Source organism: Trifolium pratense, linkage group LG2 (genome assembly GCF_020283565.1).
Source record: "Trifolium pratense cultivar HEN17-A07 linkage group LG2, ARS_RC_1.1, whole genome shotgun sequence".
NCBI classification, from domain to species: domain Eukaryota; kingdom Viridiplantae; phylum Streptophyta; class Magnoliopsida; order Fabales; family Fabaceae; genus Trifolium; species Trifolium pratense.
Window position 1 is genome coordinate 35522626 of NC_060060.1, and position 22963 is coordinate 35545588.

The window sequence follows — 22963 nt, forward strand, 5'->3', positions numbered from 1 at the left end:
TATAAGCTGACTATTTTTTGTGTTAACTTTGGTTGTGATTTCTAATCCGCTTATTGCTTCAGTCAGTCTCTTAATTAGATATTTTTATTGATGAGCAGTCTCTTAATTAAATAATGTCTGGCAATTGAAGAAAATTAATTAATCTACTACTAGTAGTACGTAGTAGCTTTCAATAAATTAAATTGAAAAGGATTACCCCGCTTGGAAAATGAAATGTGCACATGCTCTTTTGTCCCGTTGAAGTTCAATTATTGAATTCAATTGTACTTCTTTCAATGTCTCCAAATTTGGTTCTTAGAATTTCCTAACCATGGAGCAGTATGGTTCTTAGAATTTCTTAATTTTTTTTTTTATAGAAATAGAAGAAAAACACAATTCTTAGAAAATACAGGGAAAGTAATATAAATGTTTTGTTTAAATTTTACTGTACTTTTATTTTTATAATAAAATTGAGGGGTCACTGTATATTGACAACTACTTAATAATATGGAGTATACTAGTTCCATGAAATTAGTTCAATTTACAATGACATTACATTATACCGTATATACGCAGGAATTGACGAATTCCAAACACTTCATTTATTAGTATTAGTTTTTGCTCGGTTGAATTTCTAGTCATTCAACTATTTAAAAACATAAAATAATATGGGGTATACTATTCCATAAAGATTACGATTTGAACTTCAGATATGCAATGCAATTTATGATTTTCTGTTTAATGCAGCGGTGCTGCCACGGCATTCAACAATTAAATTATGGATAGGAGCTGTGACTCTTGTGAATCCTGTCTTTAAATTTGGATATTTGGATATTACAATTTGCATGTGCTGTCTCAAGTGAAGTGATGACACAACATTCAATCAGGACCGACATAAAGGGGGTAAGTAGGGGCTGAGGTCCCCCTCTTGTCGTATTTTTTTTCTTCTATATACTTGTTCTTGATATATATGTACACATAAATTGATATTTGAGATATGTGTTTAAAGATTAGTAACTACCGTTTGGTGCAAAACATGTACCCACAACATAGTAATCATAACAATTTACTTTAAAATATTTTGATAATATATATTATACACTACTAAAGTCCAAATTCAATTAAGTTAGTTCTGATTGTTTGCTACAAGTGAGAGATTATTTTCTGCTATGAAAATTGTGAAAAATAGGTTGAGAAACAAGATAGAAAATGAATTTCAAACTAATTATGTGATTACTTACACCGAGAGAAGAATTGCTAAAAAATTTAATTCAGTTGTTGATGAATTTTATGATATAGAGCAATGTCGTGTACAATTTAGATAAACAATGTGATGTATTTTTTATTTTTTATTGAGTATATTTAAATACTATTATAATTATTATTTATTTAATATTTATTATTTAGTTATTCCGGCCCCCCGTTTTATAGATTCCTGGATCCGTCCCTGCATTCAATTTAATTTTTTAATTAATAATGTACCGATACATATTTAAATAAAATGTCTATCGAATAGTTTAATAATTGAAGTTAATTTTTTTAAGCAAATCAAAGTGTATCTGCGCGGAAAAACTATTCATATAAGGTAATTGAGATATATTTAAGAGATTAACATCGTCTAATAAATATATATTTTATATGCACTAGCTAGAGATTGAACACACCAAATAGTTAAAGGTGAAATTATCTATCACTTGTGTCACATTATGTCTGCCGTTAGAAATATATTTAGTCAAATAAAAAAAGTTAAAAATATATAAAAATATAAATTGTACTGTAACTTATTTTTTACTGTCTCAACTCTCAAGTGATGACTGTTTGATACATGTCACGAACTTGTATAAAGATGAGGGACAGAACAAAGGTAGCTGTGGTGATGAATGAAGATATGGTTAACAAGTTAGAAAAATATGAGGATAGTGATGAGTTCCAAGGCTTGTGGAGAAACAACGTCATATGAATTCAAAATTAGCTGTTGGCTATTAGAAACGTTTATCATGGATAATTTCTTGATTTATTTTTCACACAAAAATGATGGATCATTGTTGATCTATGATCACTACATAAGGGAATGGTGCCCTAAAATGTGGGTCAGAATTCTGAATCTTCCGATAGAATATTATGATGCAAAACAATTAAAGTGGATAAGAACACCCTTTATCAATTGAGAGGAAAGTAGAGTTTGATAAACCTTTTTGGTTTTGTATGAAGGATTTCATATGTTGTGTTCCGCACACAGTGGCGGAACTAGAAAAAATATCGTAGGTGGGCCGAAAAATAGCCAATCTATTTTCAAATTGAATTTTTTGCTCTTCTATTTTCACATGTTACTATTTTGGTACCAACAAACTATATTTTTACTCTAAAAATTGTGATTTTTGGCTATAAATGTGATTTATTGTCTCCAACATTGAATCTAAAGATGAAATATCAAATTTGAGACCAAAATTCATAATTTTTTCCCATTAAAATTCGCTAATTTTACAGCAAAAAAGTAATAAAAAAATATTGAGATAGGACTAAAATTGCAACAAATGTGAAAATATGGGACTTTAAAAATTTAATATTAATTAAACATATTTTTTATGTCATTTCATATTTATATATGCTAGTTCAACTGCTAATTTTATCTATTATTATAAATTCAATTAATTATGAACTAACATTTACACTAATACTTGAACTAATATGTGTACCGAATTACTTATAGTCATCAATAATATACTCTAAATTAATATTTATATTAATATTTGTACATATATATACCGGGTGACTTAAAATCATTAATAATACATTTAAATTAATACCCTACATATAAAAAAATTATTTTTTGGGGGTGGGGGTGGGCCGCGGCCCACCTCAGCCCACCCCTAGGTCCGCTGCTGTCCACACATAGAAAAGTGTTGAAATATATCAAGTACGAGTTAAATTTTTTTGTTAGATAAAAGAGTTAAGGTTGAAAGTTTGGTGTCCAATCTCATTTGGATAAAAGAGTTAATATTAATGAAATTCTTCTCCACCGTTCAAAAATGATATTATAGTTTGGTTTGATTTGATGGAAGAGTAGAACAGGGAATTGGACATTTTCATCGGTGTAGACATTTTCTTCATCTCAGAGCTGAGAGTTTTTTTTTTTTGGTTAAAAATTGTGCATTCAATACTTTTAGGACACTTGCCACACATAAATCGAGGGCTATGCGGATCCTCTGGAGACGAACCAGAATAACGTCCGATCTTGCTTCCAACGGTCTCTGGACTCCTGGAGCGACTTCCTTTGTGCGAGCCGTATGCGGTGAGAGTCGCACGTACTGTAACGAGGGGGGTTAGCGTCTATACGTGTAGTAGGACTGAGCACGACCCGCGATCCAACTTTAAATCGATATAACCGACAACACATTGAAGTATTCGGTCGGTGCATATCTCGGCTTAACAATTGCAAAACATTGGCCATGAACATTTACATACAGGTGGATGCGGATTTTTAAAATTCTATCTTTTAGTAATCGAAACCGATCGAACAACCATCAACATGCAAATTAAACTTTTCCTTCTCGAACAAATCAAAGATGTCAATGATCAAAATATCGGTTTGGTGGGCACTGAAAACAAAAATGACTTTCACTAGGGCAGCTTCAATTGCCAAGCAAGCCGGTTGAAATAAGTAGCTGACTGAGTCTTTCAGCCGTGTTGCTCTCTGCCTTTGCCACGCAACTGCAACCATTTACTACTTTTAGAATCCATCCAATATCTTTCATTTAATTTCATCATCAAAATGTAATGTTCACCAAAACAAGTAACCGTTTGACTTTTCAACCTTATTTCCCGTTGCTTAGGTAATTTCACATTTCGGACGTGAATTTACAAACTAAACCACTTATAAATGCTGTTTAATTAGAAACAATTTCAGTTTATTCATGGGAGATTAACACAATAGTTAGTTAGTTTAGTGGTAATTGGCGTTTAATTTAGTAGGAAAGACACAATCGATCTCCCATGATCAGGAGGGGCCTGAAACCACATGCCAGAAAAACCGACCCCCAAACCATATTAAATTAGTGAGAAAGCAAAAAAAAAAATATCATACTATATATTTAGGAGTTGAGATTCAAATTCGAACACTTTAATATTGTTAGAATCAAAGATACACAAATAGTAGGAAAAGAGAAAGACGGCTAGGGTTTCAATAGAATACCAATAGATTAACATTACAAAAGAGTTACTAGAGAATATATATAAAACTTAATGGACTCTAAACTAAAAGGCCCAATAACATAACCTATTATTTTATTATCTAACACCTACTCTCAAACTCATTATGCATCAACAAGAAGCATTATGAGTTTGTCAAACAAAATGCGAAAATAAAATAAACTACCAAATAAAATAAACTTCTAACATAACCCCTCAAGCTAAAGCTTACTAAGCTTTAAGCTTGTTACAAATTAGCCTTGACAATAAATCAACCCAATTAAGATCATGATCAACTGAGAGCAGTCATTCGCAGTCAATACAGAAACCATCAAAGAAGGGAGAAACAAATCAAATTAATCCAACATCCAATCTAGTCCGGTCCAAAGTCAACCAATCCAAATCGTACCAAATCAAACAAAACCGGACCAAACAGAAGAATCAGCCAATATAGAGAGATGCAATCAAACAGTGCAATCAATCAAAAGAAGTGCAATAGGGGAGAAGTGCAATACAATCAGAAGTGCAATAGAGAGAAGTGCAATGCAATCAAAAGAAGAAGCCAGGGAGAAGTGCAATGCAATCAGAAGAAGTCAGAGAGAAGTGCAATCAATCAGAAGAATCAACAAAGAGAAGTGCAATGCAATCAAAAGAGAGACAACTAAACAAATAAAGAGAGAAATCAAAACAATTGAGTTTCTATCGGAATGAACCTGAACCGCATAAGAAGAAACACGTCCAAAAATTACCAATAATAAAACGTCAACCTGCTAGTACCAATAAACAATTCCTCTCCTTTTTTTATATATTACGCCACTTCTCAATTTCCTTTTTCTTGAATATGAAACTAAAGGCAAATCATTCAAACCAATACCATAAGTATGAAACGTAGCCAACAATGGATCAAATCGGATCAATAGCTTCATCACGCACCACATCAAAATCTTGCAAATCCAACATACAACAACAATAATATGCTCGAAAACTAATAACACATTCCCAAACTTTTGGGAATCCACAACGGAAGCGACTAGTGGTTCAAGGCGGATCGAAGCAAGCTCTGATACCATGTTAGAATCAAAGATACACAAATAGTAGGAAAAGAGAAAGACGGCTAGGGTTTCAATAGAATACCAATAGATTAACATTACAAAAGAGTTACTAGAGAATATATATAAAACTTAATGGACTCTAAACTAAAAGGCCCAATAACATAACCTATTATTTTATTATCTAACAAATATCACTGCTCAAGTTCCGGTAAATATAGTTCAATCGATAGAAATATTACGATATATAAAAATTTAAATTCAACCCTAAGATTTCTTAAATTTTGATCATTAAACTAATTGAAAAAAATAATATCACAACTCATTAATTATTACATTTATAGTTAGGTTGGTTTATTTAAGTAGAGCAAATAGCTCAGTGAACTTCACACTCTCCACTTTCACTACCGAAAGCAATGTCTCCAAACAAAGCTTTCATCTTCTTGGCTCTTTTGTCCTTTTCACCACAACTCTTTCTCAGTTTTTCTTCTGCTGAACAAGATAATGGCCTTCTCATGAATTACTACAAAGAATCATGCCCTCAAGCTGAAGAAATCATCAAAGAACAAGTCAAACTTCTCTACAAACGCCACAAGAACACTGCTTTCTCATGGCTCAGAAACATTTTCCATGACTGTGCTGTTCAGGTAATTTCTTAAAAAAATTCCAATCCATTATTACTTTCTTTTTAGCTTATTTTAATCACTTCTAAAATGATTTTTTTTCTCAATTTGGTTAGAGTTGTGATGCTTCTTTGTTGCTGACATCAACAAGAAGAAGCTTGTCTGAGCAAGAACATGACAGAAGCTTTGGTTTGAGGAATTTTAGGTACATTGATACCATCAAAGAAGCTCTTGAAAGAGAGTGTCCTGGAGTTGTTTCTTGTTCTGATATTCTTGTTCTTTCTGCTAGAGATGGCATTGTTTCGGTATAATTTCCTTTTCTTTCTTTTTTTGTTCTGTTTTTTACTTTGTTCATCTTGATTTGAGATGTTACCTATTTTTTCCTTTTAAAGAAAAAAAACATGTTTTTTTAAGGACAAGGTTATGCAGGTACTAATTATGCATATTTCTTGCAATCCTTGATATTGTTAAAAAAAACTATAATTCATCCTTGATATTGTTATACACAACACTGTTAATTTGAAGAGAGTTTGGAGGCTTAGATCTATGGCCCGTTTGGATTGACTTATTTCTGAGCTTATGCAAAATAACTTATACAACTTATTATTATAAGTTTTTCAAAAGTAGTTTATGAGAAAACAGCTTATAAAAATAAAATTTTTGTAAGTGAAAACTTATGAATTAACATAAAAATTAATTTATTTACATAAATTATTTTTATAAGCTCAAAAATAAGTCAAATCCAAACGGCCCCTAGTCCAGATTTTTTACTTGTGTTTAAGGACTGAACTTATTTTTAATTAATAATAATAGTTTAATTTATTCATTATTTAGTGAGCAAATGAGAAGTGTCTAATTACTTTGTTGATTGCAGCTAGGAGGTCCTTATATTCCTTTGAAAACAGGAAGAAGGGATGGTAGAAAGAGCAGAGTGGATCTGTTGGAGGCTTACCTTCCTGACCACAACGAGTCTATTTCTGCTGTTCTTGACAAGTTTGGTGCCATGGGAATTAACACTCCTGGTGTTGTTGCTTTGCTTGGTATAATAACATACTAAACACCTTCTTCATTAATTAATTCATAAACATGATTATATGTTCTCATTTAATTAAAATGGAAAACATCATTTTCCATCGTATCTAATCAAAATAATGTGAAATCCTCAATCCTCATGAGTCATCATCTAGATAAAACCAAATTGTGGGCTCCTCAGTCTTTATTAGTCATCAAATTATAATAGATAAAGCCAACTTGTAGTTTGGATCCATTGCTCGGGCGCATGTGGGACATGTAGGACCCTTGGATCATAATCCGCATAATCCAATAGTACTACGGTCTACTGCACCGTGCAAAGGATCCAGATCCATCTGACGATTTGAATTGTTGATACACTCATATTATTGCGACATGCAATTATATGATTTTCAATATTATTATTTTCAAAATTTGAGTTAGATTTAAGTTAATCCTAATAAATTTGACTTGTAGAATGATGCCTGTTCATATCATAATATATTGCATCTGATGTGCGACTTCTAACAACTATCCTGTTGAACATACAGGAGCACACAGTGTTGGTAGAACACATTGTACAAAATTGGTGCACCGTTTATACCCAGAAGTTGATCCAGCTTTGAACCCAGAACACATTCCACACATGCTAAAGAAGTGCCCTGATTCAATTCCTGACCCCAAGGCCGTGCAGTACGTTAGAAACGACCGTGGCACGCCGATGATTCTAGATAACAACTACTACAGAAATATCTTGGATAACAAGGGTCTATTGATAGTGGATCATCAATTAGCACATGACAAAAGAACTAAGCCTTATGTAAAGAAAATGGCTAAGAGTCAAGACTATTTCTTCAAGGAATTCTCAAAAGCTATTACATTGCTTTCTGAAAACAATCCTCTTACTGGCACAAAGGGTGAGATTAGAAAGCAATGCAGTGTTGCTAACAAGCAGCACCATGAAGAGCCTTGAATGAATTTCATGGTTGAAGAAATGTTCTGTAATATATTATGCAGAAATAAAAGTGTTTTCCTTTAGAAGGGTTGGTTGGTTGGGTTAAGGAGCCTGCCTAGAACACTTCTAGGGTAGCTCACCGTTTGAGCCTTGCCTAGTTGTGGTGCTCATAGGGATTGGAGAACTTAGATGCTTTTTAATTTTTAATCTTCTTTGAGATGTAACTTTGGCTTTTATCTCTTTATTTAAATTTACTATGTAGCTCAATGTTGAGCATGTTGATGATGTGATATTGTAATATTTCATGTGATGTGGTCCATGGATTTGGATGGCATAGTGACAATGTTTATGATATTTGTGCTCATCAAGCCTTTTCTTTTTATGCACTAATAATAGTAATGCACTTCATGTGCATAGTATAGTATAATGCAAATTAAGTGCAAACACTAACATTATATGATGGCAAGCACTAAGGATAAAGACTTGAGGAATAGTTAAATGGTTAAAGGAATGTGCATTACCATATTTATGATGAAGACTAAAGATGGCAAGGGACTTTGATTGTATTACATTGATTTGAAGGTTGGTTAGCAGGTTAAGCAAGCAAACATTTGCGGACTAAAATAATTGGTGGTATAGTATGAAAATAATATACATGATAATAATTGAGGTAGGTAAGATGTACTAATAATCCATGCTAAGAAGTAAACAAAGGCCAAAGGGTCTCACTTATATCATAGAAAAAGAAAAAGGGATCTCACAGAACAAGTGGTCAATTAAACAAGAGTATGTGGGCCAAACCAGTTTCATGAGAAAGAATAAGGGATATCATAAAAATAGTTTACTGTAATTTTTATTATGATTCTTGGTATCTTTCCTTTAAGTTTGAGAGATGAGATGAGTAGATGACAAAGAATCTGAGGACACGTGGAATTTTGAAATGGATAAGATCCAAAATGACCATTTTCAGTGACAAAATGCCAAAATAAAACCATATTCGTTTTACTGGCCTCTTCTAATGTGGAAATAAATAAAACTGCTGCACATGCACTTGTTTGGATCCATACTGCATTCTTTTAAACAAAAATATTATAAAGATTCCCTTTTATTATTAGTTAAAATTTTATAACAGACCGTAAATTTTGATAGAACTCATAATTCAAAAGCATGTTAAATTTTTAACAAAAAACTTAAGAGATTAATCTGCAAAAATTGGAGAAAATATACTTTGATTAATTCAGACAAGGAATATTGATTGCATTGCATCATGTGCAGAGCAACATATATAAATCCATTAATGCTCTTGAAACCATGAAATAAAATTGCAGTGTGTGTAGTTACTTTCATGTCTGCGGTCTGCCATATTAAATATCCATGTAGGGCCTCCAAAATATTTACTCCATTTCTTTTTCTTTTATCTTTTTTGACAAATTCACTCCATTTTTGTGTGCAAATTTATTTCATTTTATGGTGGCGTGTTGGTACGTGTAGACTTGGAGGAACAAATCAATCTTTGAACGAGACTTTTAACGTCCACATGAACCGACTCTCAAGTGATTCTAAAGATGGCAACAACAATTAACAACTTTTGGGACAACTCATTCAAATGGTTTGAATCATCTCTGGGATACTGTGTTTATTGGTTGGAAACGACCCTCAGAGTGGCAGATACTTGAAAGGCTATATGTTTGAAAGATTGAGGGGAATGTACATTGGCATGGATTTGACTTGGTAATAGAGGATTACTCGTTTAATAGTTGAGAGTGATTCTAAGACGTTGGTTGACATGGTAACATAGACCTGCAACATCAATGGACGTTTTGTTTGTGACTTGTGAACTTGAGCTGACAAGTTTAAATAAAAAGCATTATTACAGACGTGCTGATTGGTTGGCTAACATTAGTCTAACCATGAATTTTTTAAATGTTCATGTTATCAAAACTTCTCTGCTTGCATGCCTAGGAGGGTTCACTTAGTTTCATAATTATATATATATACCATTTTCAGTGATAAAAAATAATTATGTTTTACAAAATGACAATCAATTTAACTGTTCTTAGTTTTTTTTTTTTAAAACGACAGTTTAAGCACAAAGGGAATATTAGTCTAATCGTCATACAATAATAATCATATCATAAAAATTAAATATCAATTTGTCAAAAAAAAAAAAAAATCTATAGAGCTTGCTCTTTCATATTTCCTGCCTGATAGCAATGAAAAAAAACAAGCATGAATGTTGGAATTGTCACGAGTTCAAAAAATTTCTTTTACAATCATGCCACTTCAAGTCTTAAACCACCTAACAATGATTGCATTCAAAGTTTATATCATAATCTATGACCATAGTATATATGTCATTGTCATTTTAGCAATAAGTCTATTTATTTTTGGAACTATGCTCCCTGCTTATGCTCAGTGCAGCCACCTGAACTATCAGTGTCACTCTCAGTTTCATCTGAGGCTGACTCATTGTTTACTCTTTCATCTAATAGCTTTTCTAAGGAGAAGTTGCATGTAGGGTTATTGTAATAATAAGGTCGTGTTTGGAACGACATGTAACTTGCAGTAGAAGGCAAAGAGTGGTATCCAAATGTAGAAGGATATGGTCCAGGAAAAAATGCAGTTGGTGGAAGTGGTGGCCAATACATCACTGGCAGAAAAGTACTTGCCGCTGGTTGTGGTGGCAGCATTTGATGTAAACTAATATTACCAGATATATTAGTACTATAAGGAGCAAGAGCTGGATTTGGCATATGAGAAGAATTTTGGGAAATTTGAGATGGCATAGAATGAAATGGTGTCATTTGCATTGCATATGTTTGACTTGGAGTAGAAGAATAGCCAGTTAAACCAAATTGAGTAGCTGCTGAACTCATTTTCGTTGGTGTTGGCTGTTGTGGTGGGGGATTTTGCAAATCATTCGACTTGATGACGGCATTAGAGTTCATTCTCTTTTTGGATTTTGCAGGAAGGACCTTTTTAGTTGAATTTTGGGGTTCACGAGTACCCTGCTTGAACGAGATAAAGCAGAAGCTTAGGAGCAATGGCTGGAGTGACAAAAAAGAAGTGCTATTTTGTATTTAGAGATAGTTAAAATAGATAAACAACTTAATTAAGCACTTATAGCAAAATTTCTTATCTTATAAGTGCTTATGTATATGCAATTCCTATAACAAAAGATAAAATAAAGTCAAATTGCTTTCTTATAGGGTATAAGTTGTTTTCATAACCTATCCTGAAGAGTTTATTGAAATAAGCTGAAAAAAGCATATGGACACGCCATTAGTTGTTTCAGTAAGCTCTCTCAAACAGACTCACAAGTACTTATGTCAGTAGATAAGCTCAAACAAGTAAACGAAGACAAAATTGTGATGGAAATGCAACTAATTTATGAACATGTTACATACAATCTATGAGAAATTGTTGCAAGTATTTTGGAAGAAAAATAATTGACAGGTAGCTTATATAAAGAACTAGTAGGCATAACATGGCATTTGTGATCTTACATTATTGTATGCAATTATATGTTGAAGAAATAAATCCTCCCCTTCAGCATCTTCATCAGTCCTGCCAGAACAAAGATTGCCTTTTAGAGTAGTTTCTAGAAATTGAAACAGTTTTGTATGATGATGATATATTCTTTTTTGTTTTGTGACAATAATCTGATCTACAATTGAAGTTATAAGTCATCTTTCCATATGTTTTCTGCGATGACTATGAATTAGAACAATATCTAGCTGTTCCATTTATGATACCATAATTGTTTGCTACATATAATTTGATAAACCTGTAATATTTCTGAAGCAAGTCTAAATTCTGGTATTTGGTTTCTTTCTGAACTAGATCATCAGGAAATCCTGCCATAAACAGAAGTGTAATGCCCAATGCCTTGAAGAAAAAGCTTCCACTGCGAACATGAACCAACATCGCCATTCGGCACATAAGTGGCCCAAAAGACTTCAATTTGTTTCTTCCCATCCTCTGCCTCACATATCTGCAAGATTACTCAATCCATAAATCACCAAGTATTAGACTATACATAATTTCTCTTTGAATTGCAACAACAACAATAAGATTCATTACCATTTATAATATAAAATGAAGTTAAAAAAATTCTACTCAATACTCATTATCAGTCCAAGAACTTACTCATTTTGAGGAAGATTTCTTGTCCTTCCACCGTATTTAATGCACAAGAATAAGCATGATGGACAATCTGCAGCATCAGATGGACGCATAGCTCTTTCTTCTTCAAGTATCTGGACAGGACATAATGAACGGTTTTGTTGATTCGGATAAAATATTTTCCTCCTAACACCAGGATTCTCGTATAAAACATGCTCCTGCATAGATAAACAAAAAATAATCCTTGCATTTATAGTATAATAGTAATATTTGAGCCAAATGTCAAGCTTCAAAATTGAGATTTCGATGTTAAAGAAGTAGCATTGTAAACTAAAGACAAGTTAGCTGAATGAATTCTCTTACCCCTATATTCTTCGGAGACACATATGGTTCTCCTTTCTTCAAAATGCTAAAATGGTTGAAGTCCAATTCATGCATATCTTCACACCCATGTCTTATGCCAAGTGATGCAAAAACTATAATTTTCCTTATAGTGTGTGTCTGAGCATTTTTTTGCTCAAGGGCTTCAGATTCAATTATCCTCTTAACTTCTTTAGGACAGAAAGCCACTTTCTGTGGCTTTTTATTCTGCGATATGCGTGCAGATCCTAAAGGAGGTACCTCAAATGCTGCAGCCTCTTTAATTTCATTCCCTTGTCGCGTTTTGACTTCAACCTTCTCGGATTGTCGTGCAAGTAACATGTCTCTTGTCTTTTGATTTTCTTGTACTTCCAGTCTCATTGTTGGACTTGGATCATTCACATGAACAGATTTTTTTTCATGCTTGTTACATATGATTCATCATCAATATGATCAACAATACCTTTTTGCGCGCTAAAGGTTTCAGCTGTGTCATCAATTCCTTGTGGTATTTGATTGTTGTCCATATCATCAAAACAATTATCATTGCATGCATCATCAATGTTTGTTTCATTGAAAACTGCAACAGAATCGCATTCCTTAAATTTTTCAAAATGTAAAATTTGGCTATCATCCATGCTCATCCAATTTAACAAAGGGTTTTCTGAATTAATAATCTCCTTAAGAACATTGGCTTCAGTATAATCAGGCTTGTACTCCCTTTTGACAATATTCATATTCTCCATTTCATCGTCTACCGTTTCAACCTTTTTCCTTTTGAAATTATTGAAGCTTCTTCCAGCTACATGCTGATTATTTTCCTGATATGATGTTCGAACTTTGAAGTTTTAACTTTTAATAAAAAAAAAACAGATGAAAGCTACAACAATTAGGAGCATGTTTTATAAGCATATATTATGGATGACCTAATTACAAACAAGTCAACACTTATTTAAGTAATGTACAAAAAAAAATTACTGTTACTTGAGTTTCAGTGTTTCTTTCTCTTATCTGAGCTTCGAGCACCGATATTCTTTCCACGAGCTCCGCATTCTTCTGCCTTTCCCTTTCTAACTCAGCTGAAATTTCAGCAACAGCATTGACATCGTCTTCCTTCCTTTCTTGTTCCATAGCACACAATGCCGAGGCATTGATGCAGGTAGCACAAGATTGATGTTCTACCATAACCATCGAGGATTAAATGATTTTATCTGAAAATCTCTGATTTGGACTTGAAATTAAGTCAAATGCAAGATACCTTTTAACCCTTCAAGATGTTAATAGAAGACCTGTGATGCCATATTTTTCTGGATCAAAAACTAATGTACTTTCAAAGCAGAACTACAAATAAATATCAATTAAAGTAAAGCAATACTTGGATTGCTTAAGTACTAGTAATAATACATTGGTAGGAAAAATAGAAAACATGCATTAGCATCTGCACGTGCACTTCACTCTCTCTCATTCATTGTATTCCGAGCCAAACTTTTTGCATTAACTTGAGATTTTATAATAGCAAAAATTTCAAGAGGTTGTTGCTTTTTCATGTGTAAGGAGTTTAACAAACTATGCCAGGTTTTGATTTGTTTTACATATATAAATCTTGTTTCAAAATCCAAGCACACTATACAAATTTCATAATAAAATAACCAACCAAAAGCATTAACCACAGCTAGCTCTGCTACTGTTAATGACAACTCATACATTTGTGTTTAATTAACAGTTGCATTGTCTTGTTATGAAAGCCTGGGTGTGGTTGTTACCTTAATTAACAGCATATTATAGGAGCATCCGAGGCATGATTAACATATATTATTATATATTTAATTAACTGTACTTAGTCCACTTCATTATACTGTATGAAACTTAGAATGACAATAGTTACATTTCCACTTAATTTCTTATAAAACAGACATATTGGTTGCAAAATAATCACATTACATAAAGTTTGATTAGTATTTAAAGTTTAGACTGTATTAAAAAACTACTTCAAGTGAATTAGTACCAAATAGCAAGAGAAACAATATATCTTTACCTAGCTACCAAGTTTTTAGTGTTTTTTAGAGGAACATATTTAGTAGAAAAGCTCTGAAGTCATATAAATAGAATAAGCATGCTGTCTTGACTAAAGTGTTATGCATAAAAGGAAAAGGGTGCAAACGTGCATATCTAAAATACAGTATACTCATTGGGCTGCATAATCACAGTATTAAGAAAACAAGCTCACGTGGATCAGTAACTTAAATGGTTGTCTCTTAATATAATTATTGTCAGGGGAATACGAAGCTAAAACCTTGGATACCTTCTTATTAACATTAAACTAATTTCATTAGTGTCAGGCATTAAACTAATTATCCTTAGCTTAGGAAGTGTAACCAGTTTAATTACTTTGAGGTGAATGAGGTTACCTCAAGAAATGAAGTATGAAAGGCTTAACTTATAAAAAACGATGAAAGTTTAAAAGGAACAACATCTTTTGATTATGTGCCCTCTATATATGAAAAAGAAGCCCTAATTTTTCAAGCAAGGTTTTGATATCATGCGTGGAATTTCATTACGATGTTGAATCATATATAATCGAAGTTGTAACAGCTAGTGCATCAGAGCATGAGCATGACTTACAAAGAAAAACTCTTGTCAATAGGAAGATGAGGAAAAGGAAGGAAGGAAAACTACTAATTCAACAAATGCACAATAGATTATCAATACATTATGGGAATCGAAGACTTAAGTTTACACATACATCCTCATACAGGTTAAGGAAATCAGATTCCTCCCGTGTTTATTCGTTCCTCTGCCATAACTAAAATGATACAGTAACTCTGATATCATAGTCCACATTTTAACATATAAATCAATCCAGGCTCAAGACACTTGGAAAACGTGACAGCCGGAAATTAAATGTACAAAGAAATGCATAACAATACTTTAATCAATCTATTTTTAGCACCACATGCACGAAAACAACCTTGTTACGAAAATTAGGATTGCAAAGAACCTCAAAGTAATCACCAATCCATGTGTCTTGCATATTCTAGGAGATAACATTACTTGCCAACAACGTTAAGTCTCTCGACCAATTGGCTTTCACGATGAATCACACGAACATGTGAAATTGACTCCATTCCGTAGATTTAAAATAGTTGTGCCTGGTGTGGCATTCCACTTCTCATCATTGCACAGAATTCCTCATAGTTTATTCTCCCATCCTGTTAGTTTAAGAATCATTAGCGAGAATATTGATAATCCGTAACAGAGTTGCCCTGATTAAATTGGGACAAACTTACATTATCTGTATCCACCTCAGAAATAATTTCCTTTATTGTTGCTTCATCACCCATTCCATGCTTTGTCATGGCAGTCTCCAATTCTTCTCTAGTAATATGCCTGTCCGTGAAATTAGAGAAGCAAATAGTCATTACCAGCGATAAATTTTATAATTTCAACAAGTTAAGCTACTGTTTAACTATTAAGAGTTGAATGAGTAATTCACTCCTTATCAAGATGTGTAATTTCAAAGAAAAAAGCCATTATTTAGTTATTCAAACACATATGGTTAGATTTTTTTATGAAATATTGGTAACAAACTAACAATATAGTGCCAATCTTGCTTTACTCACCCACTATTGTCTTTATCAAAATACTGGAATGCTTTGTAAAGATGTTCATCTCGTTCAAGTCTGTGTCTATGCATTGTAGCTGATATGAATTCAAGATAGTCGATTGAGCCATTTCCATCAACATCAGCCTGAGAAACATTATACATGAGAACAAGATCATTGTTGAGTTTAAGATTCAAGTCATGCATTGGCCTAGTTTTGTTTTTTATATGGATTTGTAACTACTTACAGCTTCCATAAGTTGCTTCACTTCAGGCTCAGACAATCGTGATCCAATTCGTGCTAGGCCTGACTTCAGTTCTTCATAGGTGATGGTGCCACTACCATCAGTGTCCATATTTGCAAACATTGCCTTGAGACCTTTAATCTCTTCTTCTGATAGATTTTCAGCCATAACCTAGAGAAATTTCCACGAAGTTGGTACTAGAGAAATATCCAGAAAAGATAACACAGAATGACAGCAGTATCTGTAAAGTTTAGGGCCCATTTACTTTGTGAAAACATTTTCTGTTTTTATTTTCTAAAATATGAGTCCATTTTAACAGGATGAGAAACTTTTGAGGTGATTCATTGTGATGGAGAGAAGATAAAATGCTGGCTAAGGATGATGTATTTCAGAAAATAATGAAAATAGTTTTTATGACATTTTCACTGTGTCCGAAAATGCAACACAATCGTTCACTTCAAGTGTCTCTTTTCTACTTGTTAACAAGTAAAACTAACACGAATTTTAGGAAATGAAAATAGAAAATGTTTTCACAAAATAAACGGACCCTTATCGTTCAATATGCCAGTTTTTGCTGTTTTATGTCAACACAATAGACTAGTCTGAATGTGTGGCACCACAAACAAATTTATTGGTTTTTATACAGCCTAATGGTGGCATTTGATCCAAATAGCTAAACCCACCTAGTGAGATATGACTTGAGTGAGTAAGCAATTCCATAATTCTATTTCTGCAGACATATTTTAGAATGAGTAAGCAGTTTGATGACGTACCTTCAATGCAAGTTTCTTGAACTTATTCATTGCCCTGAATTGTTTCATTCTAGATAGAACAGCACTATCAATCGGTTTATCAGAGGCCTCTCCACCTTCTCTCATCCACGGGTGTTCTTACCAAACAAATCATTAATCATAGTCAGGCCATGTCTAATAGAAAAGTTATAAAACAAAGTGAAAATGAAAATGAATGATGAGTATTTATTTAGTTGATGACAATCTGACAGTATGTATTACAATACTCGGGAGAGCCAAAGCGAATAAAGAGTAAAGAATCTTGCAACATTTGAAACAAAAACTCAAAGGAGGGCAATTAATTTAGGTGTGAAACTAATACTGGAAAAATACATAAATGATTGAATAATACTCCCACTTTCCCTAATTATACGACTCTTTTCTACTTTTTCTTGTCCCTTAATATAAGACCATTTTTAAAATTCCACATACATTAATGGTTTCTTAACAAAAATTCTCCTATTTAATTTATCATTGGAAAACAGATTTTTTTTTCTCACTTATGATATCAATAATTGTAAGGATGAATATGTAAAAGTAACACATTTTTTATAAACTTATTACTTGATGCCTGTGAACTTTGTTTGAGGGTTTTATAATAAGGCGTGTAGGAAGTAAATAGCAATGGTGCATTAAATTTATTAAAAGAAGAACTACTGCAATTGAAGTTATTTGAGGATTGAGCCAAAATCGAAACAGTAACTAGTACCAAGGACTTGGGTAGAAGTAATTCTCTTCTTTGGATCCTGTGTCAGCATCTTTCTGACTAGATCTTTAGCACTGTCTGATATTGATGGCCATGGTTCACTAACAAAGTCAAGTTCACCTTCCAATATGGCATTAAATATTCCCTTTTCAGTTTCTGCAGAAAAAATTAACCCCACCAGAGAAGTGTTAATTTTTGAATCAGTAATTGAACCAAAAACTGTAAATATACAGCATTTTGTAATTACAAGTTGATCTTACCAGCCCAAAAAGGTGGTACACCACTAAGGAGAATATACAATATGATGCCTGCACTCCAAATATCTATTTCCTTTCCATAATTACGACGCAATACCTCAGGAGCAACATAGTAAGCACTTCCTACCATATCACGGTAAACCTTTCCTGAAATAAGTTATAAAAAATACTGTATGAATTATCAACCATGTAATCAAAGGCCATATCAGGAAGTAACATGTAATTCAAACACATTAGAATTTAAGAAAGCTGTAACTAGAGTTGTCTTGACAATACACTTCAATTTGACCTACTGAAAATGAATCCGAAACCAACTTATCGGATTTAAAATATGCTCAAAAGAAAACAAAATATAACTTTCATTAGGAAGTCAAGTATCATATTGTTCGACCGACAAATCAAATATCTACATCTAAAAGCAATCTTACAACAAGTTGTAACCATGGAATGGTTTGTTCCATATCCAGTAGTCTGTTTTTTAGGGTCATATTCAATAGTCATTGCAAGGTAGTATGGATAAATAAAAAACTACTAGCAGCTCGTGTTAAACATCATTTTAGACTTAACGATACAACACTGAAAACGTGGCCTAGCCTAACAAATGTTCTAATGAGTTATAACTCAAACTTAATGTCACCCTATCCTAAATGTTCACCGCCAATAGAAATAAAGGTACATGAAAATGCAGTACAGCTGATAGCAATTGAACTATCATAACACACGTTCTTTTGCAAAGTAACATAAAACTACTCATATATAACCAAAAAGTGAACAAAAAGAACCAAATTTCTGCATGATTAAACCGTCACTGCGTCCTCAATATCTAAAATTATAAAGTTTTGAGAGCAATCAAGAACCACATAATTGAATATTAGCAGGGTTACTAAAAAACAATAGCAAAACTAAATGCTGATAAAATTGCACATATACAAACAAAGCAAAAGCTGCAGCACCTTCTTCAATGAAAACAGAAAGTCCAAAATCAGTAGCTTTAAGTGCTGCTCCTTCATCTTTACTAGAAAGCAAGAAATTTTCCGGCTTCAAATCGCGATGCAATACACCCATAAAATGACAAATGTGCACAACATTAACAACAGCCCTACAAATAGAAGCAGCAGCTCTCTCTGAATAATGACCTTGAGCAATGATTCTATCAAACAACTCTCCACCAGCACAAAGTTCCATAACAAGATGAACAGAAAACCTATCCTCATAAGCACCTTTAAATTCAACAATGTTAGGTTGACCAGATAAATGCTGCAAAATCTGAATCTCTCTCTTAATATCTTCTCTATCAGCTTTAGAAACAAGCTTCCTCTTTAATATAGATTTACAAGCATAATTTAAACCAGTTGAATTCTCAGTACAAAAATAAGTAATCCCAAATTGACCTCTACCCAATTCTTTACCTAAAGTATAGAACTTTTTAATATCTTCAAAGGGTTTTCCTAATATTGTTGTGTCTGGTTTCTGCACTGTTCTCACATTCTCAGAAGCAGAGGGTTTTGGATTTGATGTTGTTGTTGTTGTAGTCACTGTTGAAGCATGTGAATGTGAGTGTGAATGTGATTCTGGTTTTGGTTTTGGTGGTGGTGAAGTTTGAACGTGAGAGGAAGAAGGTTGAACAATTTGATACTGGAAATTAGTACCGCCGGTAGCAGCAGCACCAGCTGCGGCGGATGATTGGTGGCGGTGGCGGCTATGTTCTGCGGCGGATTTTTTCGCTTCCTTACTACCGTGACAACCCATTTTGTTGAATTTGGATTGAATTGAAAAAAAAGGGTTTATGGATCGATTATTATGAATGAGTGGAAAGTAGAAAGCGTGTAGAAAGAAAAGACGGATTAGCTGAAAATAATTTGATTTAGTTGAATACAGATCATATCATATTATTGTAAGAGACCGATTATGGCGCAACCGTGTAAAAGATCAGAAATTCAGAAAAATTGCGTGTTTTTGGTTAATTACGGTCAGTAATTTTTGTTTACAGTTGTGTAAACCTTATCAAAACGTTAATTTATTCTGTTAAAAGAAGATAATTCGTGTCAAAAGATGAAATATCGCGTAAACGTAACTCGGTTGATAATTAGTAGAGAGATATTAGTATTATCAAAGGGTTTAGTTTTAGATTTAAATCTTAAATTTCTTACTTTTTTTTTTTTACAGTCAAATTTCTTACTTCTTTACATTTATTTTACTATTTTAGTATTAGATTACTAGAATAAATAAAACATTTGATTTCCTAAAAAAAGAAGAAGCAACTAGAAATAACAACTTGTTTGATTTTAGCAATATTCTTAGGAATGCAATAAAAAAAATTTTTGTTGACAAACTTGGAATGCAATAATTGAAAAGTAATACTCTCTTCGATCCTATATATAAAGAACACGTTGAGAAAAACACACATATTAAAGAGGCTTATTTTTTTTATTAAAAATTCTAAAATGTTATGTGTTATTCCAAAACGAACCTTGAGAATGTGTCTGTGTAATTAATGCATAATATTAGAATACGTTGCATTTTATACAATTTAATAAGGGTATATAAGTAATTATCTATTTAATAAAGAATAAATTTAAAGAGTGTTTCTTATAAAAATGACAAAAAAAAAAAATTCAAAGTGTTCCTTATATATAGGACTGGAGGAAGTAATTAGGTAAAAATTAAAATTATTGTAGAATTCTGCAACTGCGATCAGAAAGGGCTAAAATCACTTGATGTCAGAACTGACTCCCAAACCAAATAAAACTGGTGGTAAAAATAAAAGTAAAAAAACCCATTTGGGGTTGGTTGAGTGGTGTTGGCTTGGGCCCTTGGAGTATGTTCCTCTCAAGGTCTCAGGTTCGATTCCCACTAGTGCCAATTTCGGTGGGCTAAGTCCATACAGAGCAAAAAAAACTTTGGCTTTAAATGGGGCCCCCGCAAGTGGGCGGTGGGATTGGTCCCCTTGGATTAGTCGGTCCTAAGGCCGGATACCAAGTTTTCAAAAAATAAAAAAATAAAAAAATTATTGTAGACCTATTTGGTAGATATTTTTTAAAAAGAGCATTTTACTAATTTAAAGTTTATTTCTCAAACACAATTTCTCTTTATATTTTGAATTTCTCTTAATCCAATTACTAAATGGATACACATATTCAAGAACCAAATTAGGTTTCTACTATATAATAGGAGGTAGCATGAATTGTATTAATCCTTAGTTTATAATCTTATTGGTCACACAAATTGTTTAGTAGAAATAAAAATTTGTAAACCTTTACTTTGTCACTTTTTCCATAACATCTTCACATGATTTGTAATAAAGATGTTGATACAAATGAGATAAATCTTATTTTACTATTAAATCAAATTTAATGTGAAACTTATTGACCTAATGGTAAAAACAAATTTGTAAATGTAAAAATATTTATTTGTTTAACTTGTGCACATTAGACAAAATCATAATATAGAAAGAAAATAAAATTCAATTTTTTTCCATAAGAAAAAAAACTAAAATTTGAGTAAAAAAGTTTAAATAGTTTAAAAAATAAATAAATAAAATACCATAAATTCTGTCAACGATTGTTTATGGTTGGTGTTAGTAGCACTGGGCTTTTATGCACTGGAAAGTAGGCTGTGTGGCTATAGAGTGTAGTTGGGCCTTTTTTCTAAGGTTTGGGCTCTTCCTTTTGTCAAATAGTATTTAATTTCAACGAACGCCCCCTTAGCCAATTTTATTTTTACACATCCTTCATTGCTAAAAAATCTCATCACCATATTTTTTTTTTCTTTTAAAAAATACTTATAAGTAAACTTTTTAATCTTTAAATATTGACTTTGGCATGATCTAAAAGTAATCTAATACTAAAATGGTAAAATACACTTTTTACATGTAAAGAAGTAATCTAATACTAAAATAGTAAAATACACTTTTTACATGTAAAGAAGTAAGAAATTTTACCGTAAAAAAAAGCTCTTGGCATGTAAAGAAAAGAAGTAAGAAAATTTACTGTAAAATAGAAAAGCTGCAGCACCTTCTTCAATGAAAACAGAAAGTCCAAAATCAGTAGCTTTAAGTGCTGCTCCTTCATTATTTTTATGATTTTAGTAAAAATAATAAAGTTGATAGTGTAATAAATGTGTACTTTTTTGGTATTACAATTATTATATTTTTATTTTCTTTTCAAAAATACTCATAAGCAAACTTTTTAATCTTTAAATATTGACTTTGGCATGATCTAAAAGTAAGTCATAAAAAAATTAGGTTAAACGTAATGCTAGAACACCAACACAGCTATATATTTATAAAATATCGAAAAATTTTGGACACCTATCTGAACTATCCGACACGTGTCATAGAAATGTCACATGAGTGTCGAACAGAACGCCACAACACACATATTCATAGAGATATTCGTGTTTCATAGTTGTTTAAAAAATGAAATGTTTACTTAAGTACAAACTAAAGAAGTACAAATGTACAATCTTAAGAAGAAAATGTACGTGCATTTAGCCAAAGTGGGGGCATCAAACTATAAACTGTAAAGTGATTCTTCTTATTAAAGCAATGCTTAATTAACATGGATGGGAACACAGTGTGTAATAATATAAATTTTTTATTTGACCAATATTAATACTTTTGAAGTGAACACTCAAAAATAAATACTATCGGTGCACTACTAGGACGGATAAAAATAAAATTATGTCGTCACAATTCTCATATCTATCTATAGTGAATTAAAAGGTGGATGTTGGCCATTATTCTCATAAGTATTTATTTATCTAAAGTTTTTTTTTTTTTTTTGAAGGATTATCTAAAGTTAATTATGGTTCAGATATGTGCAAATTCAACAGTTTTAGTAGGTGACAAAATGGATTGAGTTCGAAGGATCAACCCACTTTTCAGAGTGTGAGTTGAAGTGTTTGATCCTACAACTCTAGTTATTAGCACACCCCCTTAAACAGCTAAGCAGAGTGGTGGGAGTGTGGGACGGATTAGTCCTTCAATTCAATTAGTAGTTTTTTATAGTTGCCAAAAATATTTATAGAAATTTTTTCGAAGTTTAAGTTAAGTAGCAAAAATACTATAATCTT

At 32.4% G+C, this 22963-nt stretch overlaps 3 protein-coding genes across 3 annotated transcripts; 1 reads left to right on the forward strand and 2 right to left on the reverse strand.

Moving 5' to 3' along the window:
* The first annotated feature begins 5406 nt into the window (after positions 1-5406).
* On the forward strand, positions 5407-8169 carry LOC123908381 (peroxidase 42). The gene is made up of 4 exons (XM_045959001.1): positions 5407-5863; positions 5956-6144; positions 6714-6879; positions 7402-8169. The coding sequence occupies exons 1-4, from the start codon at positions 5633-5635 to the stop codon at positions 7821-7823; spliced, it is 1008 nt and encodes a 335-aa protein (XP_045814957.1). The 5' UTR covers positions 5407-5632; the 3' UTR covers positions 7824-8169.
* A 1898-nt stretch (positions 8170-10067) lies between these two features.
* On the reverse strand, positions 10068-12679 carry LOC123908382. The gene is made up of 5 exons (XM_045959002.1): positions 12294-12679; positions 11955-12148; positions 11593-11799; positions 11312-11372; positions 10068-10813 (listed from the first exon to the last, which is right to left on the reverse strand). The coding sequence occupies exons 1-5, from the start codon at positions 12669-12671 to the stop codon at positions 10199-10201; spliced, it is 1455 nt and encodes a 484-aa protein (XP_045814958.1). The 5' UTR covers positions 12672-12679; the 3' UTR covers positions 10068-10198.
* A 2290-nt stretch (positions 12680-14969) lies between these two features.
* LOC123908383 (calcium-dependent protein kinase 2-like) lies at positions 14970-19792 on the reverse strand. The gene is given in 9 exon segments (XM_045959003.1): positions 14970-15445; positions 15448-15499; positions 15578-15677; positions 15911-16038; positions 16140-16307; positions 16910-17025; positions 17637-17789; positions 17894-18037; positions 18844-19792. Coding segments are annotated over 9 exon segments (1725 nt in total). The 5' UTR covers positions 19640-19792; the 3' UTR covers positions 14970-15377.
* Between the last annotated feature and the right edge of the window lie 3171 nt (positions 19793-22963).

Bases quoted from the DNA above. Each gene is read 5' to 3' on its own strand.
- LOC123908382 (XM_045959002.1), bottom strand. From the start codon at position 12,671: ATGAGACTGGAAGTACAAGAAAATCAAAAGACAAGAGACATGTTACTT. The intron at 11,373-11,592 runs GTTTATCAAATT...TTGTTCTGGCAG, and splicing joins TTGCTTCAGAAATATTACAG to GACTGATGAAGATGCTGAAG. The intron at 10,814-11,311 runs GTAAGATCACAA...TCGTTCAAGCAG, and splicing joins ATATAATTGCATACAATAAT to GGTACTCGTGAACCCCAAAA.
- LOC123908381 (XM_045959001.1), top strand. From the start codon at position 5,633: ATGTCTCCAAACAAAGCTTTCATCTTCTTGGCTCTTTTGTCCTTTTCA. The intron at 5,864-5,955 runs GTAATTTCTTAA...CAATTTGGTTAG, and splicing joins TCCATGACTGTGCTGTTCAG to AGTTGTGATGCTTCTTTGTT. The intron at 6,880-7,401 runs GTATAATAACAT...TTGAACATACAG, and splicing joins TGGTGTTGTTGCTTTGCTTG to GAGCACACAGTGTTGGTAGA.